A 14,148-nucleotide genomic window follows, 5' to 3' on the forward strand; every position below is an offset into this window, starting at 1 on the left:
CTGCAAAAGCATTTCTGCCTGGGCCAAATTTTACATTTATATATATATATATATATATATATATATGTGTGTGTGTGTGTGTGTGTGTGTGTGTGTGTGTGTGTGTGTGTGTGTGTGTGTGATTATTTTGTATTAATTTATTAATTTATTTGTATTAGATATCTATATATTTATTATATATATTTATTAAATTAAAAAACAATCACATACATATGCAATGTATCCATATAACTATACAACAACTATGTGAATCTGCTATATTTTTGTTCATTACTGAAAATGTCACAGCCTCCTCCAATTATAGAAGATAAATAAAACAAAAGCAACTTGTTTGCACATCTCGCATCATTTATATTTGCCTATGCAAGCATAATGGGCTTAGAGCCCTGGTCTAAAGACTGGAATCGTAACAGTTTCATCATCATAACACACAAGCAAAAAAAAAAAAAAAAAAAGAAATGTGAGTGAGGAAAGATCACCGGGGCCCTTGGATCTTTGGAGCTGGAAGTCTCGCTATCTCCAGGTTGTGCAGAGCGGGATCATCATGCTGAGGCCCAGAAGGCCAGACCGTGTGGATTTGGGTTTGGTCGCCTCAGATACAGGGGCCGGCGTCGGACGACCAGAGGAAGCGTCTCTGCTGGTGAAGAAACAGGAGCCCACGTTGCCGACCCCGTCCACAACCACCAGTTCCATCTCGGGCGAACAGCAGGAGGCGCTGTAGGACACCAGGGTCGCGTTCACGCCGTCGGCGCCCGTCACCACTGTGCTGGTTAGAGTTCCGTTGCCGCGTTCAAGACCGACGCGTCCGATGCTGCTCCCGTCAGCGCCGTCTGTCACGGTGACGGAGAGCGCCCAAGTAGACAGGTGGCACGTTTCGGGGCAGTTTGACTGTAAACTGTTCCGTAGACACACTGGCGGAGTGAAGTCAGTCACCTACGCAGTTAAAGAGAATACTGTTAATCACACTTTTAAAGAAGTAAGTGACGGTTTGAAATAGTCTCACACTTGCCCTGGTCTTGTTTAGAAAAGTCTGTTTTCCAGAAGGAAGATTAGAGCTAATCTAGGTCTAAGTGAAGGATTAAATTAAACCTGACCAGAGGCAGGTTTATCTTCGGATTAATGGACCTCCAAGGGGAGCTTGACAACAGAGGAAATGGATTATCTGGACTTAGACCAGTGAAGAATATATTTTCAACTGATCTTTTATTTACTCTCATTTATATAACCAATACTCATATGTTTAATACAATATAATCAATAAATGTTTTTGTTCATACGCTCTCTCTTCAGTCTTTGTACAAGGCGCTTCCAGGCAACAGGCTCCCTTATCTCTATCTCCACAAAACTAGAGCAGATGTGCATTCCTTGCATTCCTTGTAAGACAATACCCGACTAAGGACACCTTTAGCCTATATACAGTACTCCCGGTGATGCCATGAATACTCTCCTTCTCCAGTGTGCCCTGCGGGATGCACTTGGACAAAGTTCCCCGCTGTTATTAAATTTACTTAAAGCTTTAAGAAGTAGTACTTTGAATTATTTCTCTCTGCAGTCATCCGTCTCAGCCAACAAACCTATAAGCTCCGGAGGAGGCGTTGAGAAAATCTTCCACACCTGCACCAAGATACAACTATAGATAGGAGCAACCCTCTGACAGTCGCAGACGAGTCCTTAATCTACCTACCAAGTCTAGAACTAATAAATCTAATATTAAGCAACGTCTCAGAAGGGCTTAATTAAAGTAGGATTAGTTTAGCCCTGATTTACAGTAGATTTAACCCCTGTCTGCAAAACTGCCCCTTGGACATTCACAACAACTTTGCTCTTTTATACTAGGGGATGTAAAAGTGAGTAGGGTGGGATATCGACAGATGGATAGAATGATAGAAGATAGGTGGCAACATTTTTGAAAAGACAAAATAACCATGTTGACGATGGAGAACCGCAGCACGACGTAGTTGGTGTCCGTGGCCCCCGGAGCCTCAGCCTCGATGGTCAAGGTGACTTCGCTTCCTGACGGGGTGTTGAGCGGTGCTATGAGGCTCACTGTACCGTTGGCACTGCCCCCCTGTTGCAGGGACAAGCTGGTAGGGAAAGTCGAATCGAAGCCCTTGTCGTTGGTAGCCCGTATGGTGAAGTTTCCGTCCGTCTCGCCGGTCGTCACAATGAAGGGGACTATGAACGGCGACCCCGGCACGAAGACACTTTCTGAATCCGACTGGATGAATAAAGAATGGACAATGAGTCATTTGTCACGAGTGTTGAATGTTTTCAAAGGTGCGCCGCTGTAGCCTCACATACTCACAATAACAGTCAGGTTGGAGCCCCGCAGGCTCGTAGGGGACTGCCTTTGGAAGTTGCTTGACGAATCCCTGGAAATGGTGTTCGTCCCCTTCACTCTCACCATAAACTCGCCCGATGGGATTGTGTCGAACTGAGCTAAGAAATCTCCTCCGCCCAGTGACTCCACAGTGGCGTTAACCTCTCCTGAACCAGATACGTCCACCAGCGCCACCTCCGTCACTGTGGCCGTATCGCCGCCCGTGATAGACAACATCAAGCTACCATTCACACCTTTAAACAAAACAACTTTGGATTAACCAATGACTAACATAAAAGTACATCATATACATAACAATATACCGTTTTTGAATATGACATTGTCACATGCTCAGAAACCAACATCTCTCTGCCCCAAACCGCAGCCCAAGCACTTTCATTTTAGAATGTCACTTATTTTCAATTGAAATCTCTCACACTTAGATTTGTGAACGACCTCCTGTGCTTGAGTGTGGGCCTATTGTGAAGGGTTTCACATGAAAGGGATCTCGTTCTGGCTTGTTAGTCCAAAAGGAAATGCCTAAAAACTCACTGATAAAAACCCCAAAAAGTTGTGCTCATAAAAGAAACATCAGCTACACCAACTAATTTCTAACTAAGTAGAAGCTGGATTTAAGGTAGTACGCTGTCCCTGATAAATTGGGACGGGATGTAAAATGTCTTTCCCGACTAGGGGGAGGCGTAGCAGCCATTATATGGCCTTTGAAATCATTTGACAATGATTTTGAGGTACTTTGCAAAAATTGAGGATTATTGCTTAGAGGAGGGTTTGGGGCGATTCAGGGCATGACACTGCAACATTACCAGCTCTAGGACGGCTGTCAAGAATGTCAAATCCAGTAAAGGTGCCTCGAGAGGTCTCCACAAAGTCAAACAGGAAGTCAATATTGCTCTGACCTGAAAACAAACAGACAAACAAATAGAATGCATGCACAACAAAGCTTCCAGCATTAAGAACCATTCTGTTTTATATCTTCACCCCATAAATGTCAATGGAGATCCAAAGATTGGTGCCTTAAAGAGCTGCTTCGTATTACTTTTCCATCAATCCTTTGGCCATAGCTGTGGTTTTTCAGTGTCCTTTCAGGGTAAGGCTAGTTTGTCTTTTATCTGGTTGCAAATATCCAGCCTCGTTTGGTTGGAAACAAAACTGGATCTTACGCCCCTCTGTGCGAATGGATTTCTATCTGAATGGACTCTTAACTGTCATCACATTCCCGCAATTCTGTAAAAACTTCACGGACTAGAAGTACGTTGGCCATGACAGCACTTTTAGTTTAATATGTAATGCTTTTCTAGCGTTCTTGACTCTGGATATCTCTCATTGTGTCCTTATTTATCATCCCAAGCAAGCATCACTATGTTGAATTGGTCATTTATACTCAATTGTAATGTGTGTATCATCAACCCATCCAACCAAATATGGCACTGGCCAAACTAAAAACAGTCAATTAAGTAGCCATGAACTAAAAAATAGCCGCCAGTCTATTAAACTGTATAGCAGGACATAAGCTAAAACAAATTATACAAACCAATGAAATCCTCTCAAACTGAAAGGGAAGCCAAAATGCATTTTGTGCCACTGCTCATAATTCACAACGAACTTTACTACTTCTGCTATTTTCATATGTGCAATTGGCTCTCTGTTGGCAATTTTTTCTGTTCTTATTGTCACACAGAGTTATCTGCTGTTGCCCCCTGTTGTGATCCTGCAGGGAAGATCCCCAATCTCCGTTCCGTCTCAAGCCTGCATCACACAGAATGCGACAAACAACAAGACCAAACTGACCGGGAGTGAAATTATTTGAAATTAAATTAAATTAAAAATTATTGGAACTGAGCTTAAAACTCAGTAAATATACAAATATGTAAATAACATACGTATATAACCGATCAGCCACAACATTAAAACCACCTGCCTAATATTGTGTCGCTCCCCCTCAGGTCCAAAACGGCTCTGACCTGCGGAGGCATGGACTCCACAAGACCTCTGAAGGTGTCCTGTGGTATCTGCCACCAAGACGTTAGCAGCAGATCCTTTAAGTCCTGGAAGTCGCGAGGTGGGGCCCCCATGGATCGGGCTTGCTGTTCCAGCACATCCCACAGATGCTCCATCGGATTGAGATTTAGGGAATTTGGAGGCCAAGTCAACAGCTTGAACTCTTTGTCATGTTCCTCAAACCATTCCTAAACAAATTTTGCAGTGTGGCAGGGTGCATTATCCTGCTGAAAGAGGCCACTGCCATCAGGGAATACCGTTACCATGAAGGGGTGTACTTGGTCTGCAACAATGTTCAGGCAGGTGGTACGTGTCAAAGCAACATCCACATGAGTGCCAGGATTTAAGGTTTTGCGAGAGAACATTGCCCAGAGCATCACACTGCCTCCGCTGGCTTGCCTTCTTCCCATAATGAATCCTGGCGCCGTCTCTTCCCCAGGTAAACGATGCACAAGCACCCGCCCATCCACATGATGTAGAAGAAAACTTGATTCCTCAGACCAGGACACCTTCTTCCATTGCTTCATGGTCCAGTTCTGACCTTCACATGCCCATTGTAGGCACTTTGGGTGGTGGACAGGGGTCAGCATGGGCACACCCAGCCCCATACGCAGCAAGCGGATCCAACGGGCTAGACTTCACTCCCCACACGCATCAATGAGCCTTTGGCGCCCATGACCCTGTCGCCGGTACTAACCACTTCTTATCGGGAACACCCCACAAGACCTGTCGTTTTGGAGATGCTCTGACCCAGTCGTCGAGCCATCAGGATTTGGCCCTTGTCCAAGTCACTCAGATCCTTACGCTTTTGTGGCTTTCCTGCTTCCAACACATCGGCTTCAAGAAGTGGGAATCCCACTGATGGATGCGATTATGGATTTGATGTGCAGCAGGCTTTCATTTCACCCTTTTGACACTGGGTTTTTGGTAGATGAAACTAATCATCAAACTATCATTCGAATGTAAGCCTACAAATCCTACAGGAATGTAAGTGTGGTAAGGGACTATACATACTTGAAACTGAGATATGAGTCACATACCTATGACCTTCAGTGAATATGGATTATTTGACACCAGTCTCATCTCCCATCGCCCCACTTGTGTGTTCAGCCGCAAAGTCTGGAAGTTCCCCACAGACTGGATGGTACCTAATGATCCAGTGTTGTCAGTGCTGCTCAGAGACGCACCTGTGAACAGTTACATGTCCATAGATAATGTGAAATTTTATTTGATCATCATGTTGAGAACAGTACGTGCCATGAGCTCTCAGTGTAGGTAGGCAGCAAAAAAGAAAAAACAAAATATATAATTTACTTTAATGATTGATAACTCGGCATTATCAGTCATTTAAGTTGCAGTGCATTATAAAAGAAGATAGAGAAAAACAAACAACGAACAACATCTTTACAGGTCCACCAGAACCGAGGCCCCGACCAGGGACCCGCACCTGATTCGGGTCCACCTTTTATTATCGCCTCAGACATGCATCAGGTCTGTTCTGTAATATCTGGGGGAAAACGGGTCGGGTATTTATTTTTATTTTTTATTGTTGGCTCACATCGGATCACAGGGTAAATGTCCCGGGTCCAATTGGGCTGGGGTCAGAATTTGGGGACCCAAACAACCCATATGTACGTGACGTAGCACAGCACAGCAGCCAGTCCTTCTTGGTGTCCCACCCCAAATCTCAAATCTCCGGCCCCTTCCTTTAGTGAAGGTTTACATGCCCTGGTGTGTCAGAAGCTGTCACTACTCAAATTAAAGCCTTGTAAGGTGGAGAAGACAGTAACTGCTGCCATCTTGTTACCGTGTGCTCAAAGTTTAGAAGTTTACAAATTATACATAATCTCCATTGATCATATGCATTTACGCAGAAATGCAGTGTAGAAACAGCATTCTTGTATGTATGATAGGGCCCAAGCCCTTCAATTACAGGCTGAAGGTTAGAGATTGAAAATATTTCCTTTTTCCCGACCTGAGGGACTGATGAGGGTGAATGTCAGGGACCGTCCGGTGACATAAATAGTGAGGTTTTGTACCGACTCATCCACTAAGAAGGAGAAATCATCTGCCCTCCCTGGACTCCTGTCAGCCTGAAAAAGAGTCACCTGGGCGGAGGAAGAGAATCAACAATTTCAATTTATTACGACTCTTCGCTTTTGGTACTTGAAAGCTTGCCGGTCAAAGTTTGTTGGGTTTTTGTTTTGTTTTTTTTTTACCAGGGAGGAGAAGGAGGAGGACTCTGTTATGATGCTGGTGGCCTCCAACAGCTGACTCTTGGAGACCTCGATGGCCTGCCCTCCCGAAACCTGCGCCAGGTCCCGGTACAGTTGGACATCGGACCCTGTCATCTGGTCTTCATCACTCTGTCTCCGGCGACGGCGCCCCAAGACGCCAGTGAGCATGAAGTTAATCTGAGCGGGAACAGAAACAAAAGATGTTTGTTCAATTATATACAGGAGGTGAATGGAAATCAGGAAATCCTGTCGCCTTCATTCTGGATGTTCCATGCGGTCCGGACGAGCGGCACAGGCCGTATTCACCACTGTCTTGGTCCTTTCGATCAGCGCGGTCACCGTGCTTTTCAGGTGGCCGTCTTTGGCGACCGCGTCCGTGAAGAGGAAAATCTCCGACTCAGGAGGGGCTCCGGTTAAAGCCAACTGAACGAGGACAAAAGTATTGTAAGCAAGCTTCCACTCGGCCCACAAATACAAGTTTTTGCTGATACGGAACCTGAAGCGCCGAAAGACTCGGTTCGGGGAAATCTCCGCCCCCCTCTGCTGTGAGAGCATTCATCTGAGTCTTGAAGAGAGCTGAGTCAGTAGTTCTGATCAGTGGCCCCAACCCTGGAGTCAGAATGAGTGGAGAAGAAGACGTTTACTGCGATCTACAAGTCGGATGACTGAACACAGTATAAAGACAAGCATAGTGTACAACATTCAAACTTTCCATATTGATGGGTTCTGTTGTGTTCATTTCCATCGCTCGCCTTGTAGCCGTGGGCGTGCAGGTGGATTGGAATGTAAGGCAAACACGCCCTCCTACCTGGGTCATTGAAAGGCACGAGGATATAGACCGAGGGCTCATCCGACGTTCCTACTCTGCTGTTCACCAGGGCAAAAGTCACCGTCTTCACCGCCTCGATGTCGTCACGCATGGTTCCTGTTGTGTCCATCACAATGCACAGAGCTTTGCCAGAGCCCTTGCTGATGCCCAACATTCTGACATGGGAACGGGGACGGGCGGCGGTGTATGAAGGAGAGAGAAATGGAGAGCAATTTAAAAGTAGTCATCCCAGTAAGCGTTGCAGTAAGGTAGTGGTTGGATTTCGTACTGTAAGAAGTCTGTGTCCCCAGCGGCCGCTCGAATGTCCTCCAGCAGTTGTTCGGTCGCAGCGATAGCCAGACCGGCTGCCACGGTGTGGAGGTGGCCGTGGCTGGAGCTCTGCGAGTCCTTGTTGATCCCACCTTTTGGCTCTATGACACTTGTCTGATCTACCAAGCCTCCATGACTGCATTTTCCTATTCAAATTCATTGTGAGAATAAACAATTAATCGCACATTTTGGGAACATGCACTCTCTGTGTTATTGCTGCCGACATACAGTATGTACAATGTACAGGTACTGCCACAGGACATAGACACGTTGTTTTGGCTTCCCCAAAAGCATGCATGGCCAGCTATCGGAACAGATAAACCAAAATCTGTACAAGCAGGGTTGGAATAGAATCCTGGATAAAATATGAGGATAGGGAAACATGAATAAGTGAAGCACACCACTAGCAAAGATTCCAAAGAAGTGCATGGGTCGAGCAAAGTAGAGCTATTTTAGTAAAGGGCCGTATAGTATTTTCCTCATGTGTGTCTGCATAATTGAATCAATACTTTTTATGAAATGAATCAACTGAACCTGAACCGCCTCCCAAAAGAATGACGACATAACAACTTACCAGCTGGTTTGGTCGATAAAAAGGGCACAACGTCAAAATATCCCGATGTCAGTATCTTCTCCCGCAGGATGTCCTGCAGGATGTTGTTGGTGCAGTCGTCACCATCACAGTTCCGACAGGTCGCCCTGGTCACCGCTGGAGAACGGGAGTTACAAAGCGAGCGTTTCCACCAGGGCTGGAGAGAATCCCTACTGAAGCCTGGCCCCCGCTACAAGATTTCTCAAATCTTAACAGACACTGGAAATATGAGAGACCCCACACAAAACCACATATCTTTATGAATTCAACAGTTTTGTTCCCATATTGTGGGGGGAGCAAGGATTTGCCCACACGGCAGCACAAACATCAACCTATTCCTAATCTTGCGTAGCCGCATGGGGTCTGCGCAAGATCAACTGAGAGTCCCGACTCTCAGAACAGGGAAATCCTGCGCGATCAAACGTGGCTTCAGAATAAACAAATTCTATTTTCGCTCTATTATTATTACAGAAATTCCAAAAGGGAATAAGAAAAAACTGGATGACGTCGTGGAGATGGTATGAAAATGGACGTTATATGTTGCGGCCTGAGCTTTATCCTGCACAGTGTTGGCATTGGCGGCCATGGCTGCTGTTGTGTTCATGACTTGTTCCACTCCAGTCAACTTAGCTCCCAATATCCGATGTTACAAATACCAGACCGCGCCCTCGGCCATCCTCGTTGTTCCCGGTCACACTACACTATATTGGATCGTATATAGCTAAGGGCCTTTAATACTTGCGATTCGCCATCTGTGCGGACAGGACGGACTTCTGAGCAGATAGGGGAGGTAAAAAAAAAACAAACTCATTTTTAGAACTATCAACAAAATTGCGACTTTCTCACGATTGTCGAAGGAAGCGTGGGGGAGTCGGGCTCAAAATCGGCTTTATTATCTTGTAGTGTGTACCCAGCCTCTTAAATTGAACGCCATGCTTGAATCAATGTGCTGATTTTAATAGGGGCTGATGCCCATATCACCTGCACATGCCCGAGTAAGATCACAGCACCCCGCCCCGGTTTCCACAACGTTGTTCGATAACAGCAGCACCACGAAGAGTCGCCTTTTAGCGTCACTGGCGCTGGCTTGTCAGCGGCACAGACAAAGACAGACCCGATTCGTCTCCTCACCTGCTATGTTTCCGATGCTGACATCTGATCGGATTAGATTAGGGTTGGGGCGCTGGTTTCCTATCTCCACCCAGTTACTGTGGCTGTAAAAATCCTGCGAGTTTGCAAAGCAATCTTCAGTCACGTACTTTGATTCAATCCAAACCTTTATGATCTTTTCATCTGAGTACAGTTCCCTCAGATTGACAATTAAGGGAAAAAACAATATGTACCTGTAAGGGATGGCAAATTTCTCCCAGTTTCTCCCTGGCCGCCTCAAAATTCCCTTGCTTGTTGCTGACCTTGACGGCGGAAATCCCCGTTGTGATTATTTTCCTTCCTTGCAGAAACAACTCATCGTCAAAATGAAAGCTGGCGTTCAGGGCGTGTCGGAGGTCGACTCGTACGTTCCTCCACTTTATCGACTTAATGGATTTGAGGAAGCGCTTGGTCGATTTAGGTGACGAACAGGCAACGGCAACGGCCTCGGCTGTGAAAGGTTGTGGCTACATGCGCCCACCCACACACATACACACAGCACATCAAAACCCACATTTAAACAGTCAAATCACTTGCAAAAGAAACAAACTGTAGAATTTGAATTCTTACAGGGAAAGTGAAATCCGTCCCGACGGAAAGAGCCAGTCTGCGGCACACTTGGACGGTGGCGTTCAGAAGCGCACTATTGGTTATCTCCAGGTGATTCAAGGACTTCCCAGGTAAAATCCCAAACCCGCAGGCCCCAATCTGCAGGAGCCAGAAAGAGAGAGCCGCCAAACCTGTAGACGGCCTCATCCCTGAGCTGGTTTTGCAGCCTAAAAAGGATAAATATATGGCTTAAAGAGCTTTGAATTAATGAAAAATCAATATTCCCATCCATAATTCAAGTTTTTGAAACATTCACTGCAACATCTCAATATTTCAATATTTTAAGATAACACATAATATTTAATAAAATTTTACAAAAAGGGACAACATGATACAACATTTGCAAGGTCCATAAACGCCAGTGGAGTGATCCAAGGTGGACAGGCCCGTGGGAGGTAATCATAGCGACCTCACACGCAGTAAAAGTCAAAGGGTCAAAGAGAGACAATTGGCAACACCTCACCCATTGTGCGCCAGCCAGAACACCAACCAGACCTCTTACAGAGATAAAAACTCCATTGGCAGAGTACCAAAAATGAATAACCAAAGGCCCTGGCACGCATTTCGCCAGCCCGGCCTGTGCGGGGTAAGGGGAACGTTTGGAATACTCACGGTCATAACCCTCATAATAGTGTCGCTTACATTATGGCACCACCACACCCACGGAATCGTAGAAGTAAAGCTCAACTCCACCAACACACCCCCGCAAAGGGTAAAACGTAGTTCTGGGGACACTAGCAACAAAGCGGTCATTGTCACGGTATGCAAAGGGGAAACCAAGACGCTGATGATGGATGCATGCAGAATTTTCCCGTGTGCTAACCATCTTTATGAAAAACAACTGACAGAGGAAGCAAAATAAATATATACCACGGAAGAGATCAGCTATGTCGTAGCTGAGGACGATTAATGTGGACCACGTTAGCAATGAATTAGCGGACAACTCCGGGTTTGAGGACCCATTCTCAGGATGGTTAGAAAAAATGTTTGGCAAATGGAAACATGTGATTTTGTCTGCATTCATACCCATTACCGTAGTAGCTTCAATGCTTGAGCTATGTGGATGCTGCTGTATCCCGTGTATCCGAGGACTGTTCCAACGCCTCATCAATACCACCGCTACCAAAGTAGACATTCAAGCCTTCCAAAGACAGGTTGGGGAGGAAGACGTCCAAAAACCATTGCTTAGTGATATGCGTGAAGTGTGATTATGCACCTAGGTGTTGGAGTGAATAAAGGCTTCGGTGGTTATCAAACCCATGCAAGCTCCAACATACTAGGACATAAAAAAAATAATAATAATAAAAACTCCTTTAAAAAATTCCAAGAGTCCTCAAGAAGACCTCATGTTTTCTTTATATGCGTTTGAACTCATATGACTGACGGCAAAATGCTAGTGCAACTAAAAAAACGGAATAAACGAAAACATCTGCATTTAGGCAGACAGTTGAACAATCAGCTACCTATGTGTTAACACTTGTACACCTACGCCCGGCTAGACAGACCACAAGATGAAATTTCCACACCAGGTATGTAGTGTATTGCTGTGTAGTGCTTAGATAATGAGAGTAACAAGGAGGAATCAGGTGCGGCGCTACCCAATAGAGTGCGTTAACATACATTGTGATAAGACAAAAGATGTTGCGTCACTAAGCGTCTAAGAATTGCTGTACGTCAGTACTTACGCGGGCTACTGTCAGGCAGCTAACTGGATTTCTCCAGTCTGTTGGGTAGAAAGTGCGAGGAAGTCCAGTATTCCATCCTTTATTTGTTGACGGCTCCTTTTCCTTGTGGGCGCAGCCCATATGTGCCTGGGAGGGGAATCAGATCTCAGAATTCTACTACGCCCTTAACGGTTTCGCAACATTTATTCCAGGGAAGCCGGACTTGTTCAACCGGTTATGTTATGACAAACAACACAAGGGCATCCATCTCACCATCTCCCGCAGTCACTCAGCCTCTGATTGTGCATGATACATGTGAAGTGTTTTATTTATTTATTTGTTTGTTTGTTTGTTTTTTTGTTTATTTAATTATTTTCATTCATTTTCATTCATTTTCACATGAACATTTTTGCAGTAATTCCACTTTTTATATATAAATCACACACACACACACACACACACACACACGGTTGGACATTGACAGTGTTCAATCTGAGTGCCACTTGCCAAGTTCCAAGTTTACAATTTACATCCAAGGCAGGGTGGATGTCTCAAACTTCGCAGAAACGTAGATTCCGATATTAATATTTGTTAATGTTTTGACACAGCAACCACCGCTGGAAGCAGCTGGTACCAGCAGGGGGCTGTCTCTCCTCCCGCTGTGCCCATTACACAGACACTGGCTGGAGAAGCTGATCATTCCACGTACTAGAATTCTGACCCTTCTAGCCTGCCGGTACGTGTCTGCTGCCTCGGGAGGCCCCTGGGCCAGCCAAGCCCGAGAGGCCTCCTTCTTCAGCTTGACGACTTCCTTCACCGCTGGTGTCCACCAACGGGTTCTTGGGTTACCGCCACAACAGGCACCCACTGCCTTCCGACCACAGCTCCTAGAAGCTGCCTCTGCAACGGAGGTTTTGAACATGACCCACTCGGATTCCATGTCCCCAAGCTCCCCCGGGATGCGCAAAAAGTTCTTCCGGAGGTGGGAGTTGAAGACCTCGCAGACAGGGGCATCCACCAGGTGTTCCCAGTTCACCCTCACTACACGTTTGGGTTTACCAGGTCTGTCTGGCAGCCTCCCCCTCCCCCATATGGTGTTCATTATGGCCAATCCATGACTAGCACAGAAGTCCAATAACAAAGCGGACCACTTGGATTCACATCAGCCTGATGGTTCCTCCCAATCACCCCCTTCCAGATTTCTCCATCGTTGGCCACGTCTCCCGGTAGAACTATGGAGTCCCTAGGCGGAGTCCCTTCCAGGACACCACCCAGAGACTCCAAGAAGGCCGAATGCTCTGAACTAGTGTTTGGTGCATAAGCACACACAACAGTCAGAGATTTCCCCTTCGCAACTGTTAGGCTGGGCTGGTGAGTATCCCCACACCTGCTCGGCGCCTCTCACCCTGGGCAACTCCGGAAAAGGAGAGAGTCCAGCCCCTCTCCAGGAGATTGGTTCCAGAGCCAGTGCTGTGCGTAGAGTTGACCCCAACTATATCTAGTTGGTACTGCTCCACCTCCCGCACCAGCTCTGGCTCCTTCCCCGCCAGAGAGGTGATATTCCACATCCCTAGCAACGAGAGTCTCCGCTGACGTTAAAGTCGTTCTACCAATCATCCGTCAAACAGCGAATTGAAGCAAAGGTCGCCGTGGAGATGATCGTCTGTCACTTTCAAGCCCATGACGTCGTAGAACCTGTTGGCTAACTTTGTAGAAATTGGAATGGAATGGCCTGGAATTGTGATTCCCACGGGAGCCTTGCTGTTGTTGGTATTTAAAGTGAGTATTTCACATTCACTTTCACTTCTCTTGCAATTTGCTCCCAGGAGGCCACGATTCATCTTGTTAACAATGATGTAGTATGTGCCTCCTTGTCTTGTATTTTAATTATCACTCAAATTAGTCGCACTTTGTTGACCTGTTGAGTACCTTTGTTTTTTATTGCTATTTTTGAATGTATACATTTTGAATTTAGTGCTTCATGTTCTTCACTCTCCACTGAGCTGCTGCAACATCTGAATTTCCCCTACAGGGGATCAATAAAGTAATTATCTTATCTTGTTGGGAGGACATCTTTCATCTTTCATTGAAGCTGAGAGCTGTTTTACATTTTTATTTTTTTTTGGGTGGAGGGACTGGGAGGAGATGGCAGACCCATTGACTTTCTCTCCACTTTGCATCTGAACTTGCTGATAAAGTACATTTTGGGTTGATTGACAGAGCTTTTTTCTATAAGACAGTCAACATGCGCAACATAGGCGCTATGCACCAAGAGTATATGTGAGACGTTTAACCATTCCTACTGTCTACTGGCCCAGGCTGTACGGTCACTTGAGGTTTTGCTGCAAAGGCTGCCAGATAAGAGGCCAAAGGTCAACAATAGCTGGGTCCGAGAACTCCCTCTGGCCAGGAGTGAGATA

At 45.9% G+C, this 14,148-nt stretch overlaps 1 protein-coding gene across 1 annotated transcript; it reads right to left on the minus strand.

Moving 5' to 3' along the window:
• Window positions 1-278: 278 nt before the first annotated feature.
• LOC307240071 (von Willebrand factor A domain-containing protein 7-like) lies at window positions 279-11,846 on the minus strand. Its single transcript, XM_080013667.1, has 16 exons — window positions 11,750-11,846; window positions 10,026-10,231; window positions 9,650-9,922; window positions 9,438-9,531; window positions 8,289-8,423; window positions 7,674-7,860; window positions 7,385-7,560; window positions 7,073-7,185; window positions 6,883-6,999; window positions 6,559-6,753; window positions 6,315-6,447; window positions 5,380-5,526; window positions 3,145-3,237; window positions 2,306-2,574; window positions 1,925-2,218; window positions 279-933 (listed from the first exon to the last, which is right to left on the minus strand). The coding sequence occupies exons 2-16, from the start codon at window positions 10,209-10,211 to the stop codon at window positions 514-516; spliced, it is 2,832 nt and encodes a 943-aa protein (XP_079869793.1). The 5' UTR covers window positions 10,212-10,231; window positions 11,750-11,846; the 3' UTR covers window positions 279-513.
• Window positions 11,847-14,148: the final 2,302 nt, after the last annotated feature.

The sequence above is a fragment of the Zeus faber genome (genome assembly GCF_960531495.2).
Source record: "Zeus faber genome assembly, chromosome: 14".
Taxonomy (NCBI): Eukaryota; Metazoa; Chordata; class Actinopteri; order Zeiformes; family Zeidae; genus Zeus; species Zeus faber.

Coding starts and splice junctions, on each gene's coding strand:
- LOC307240071 (XM_080013667.1), bottom strand. CDS start 10,211: ATGAGGCCGTCTACAGGTTTGGCGGCTCTCTCTTTCTGGCTCCTGCAG. Junction 7,000..7,072: donor CGAGTCTTTCGGCGCTTCAG/GTTCCGTATCAG, acceptor GTCCTCGTTCAG/TTGGCTTTAACCGGAGCCCC. Junction 2,219..2,305: donor GCTCCAACCTGACTGTTATT/GTGAGTATGTGA, acceptor TTATTCATCCAG/TCGGATTCAGAAAGTGTCTT.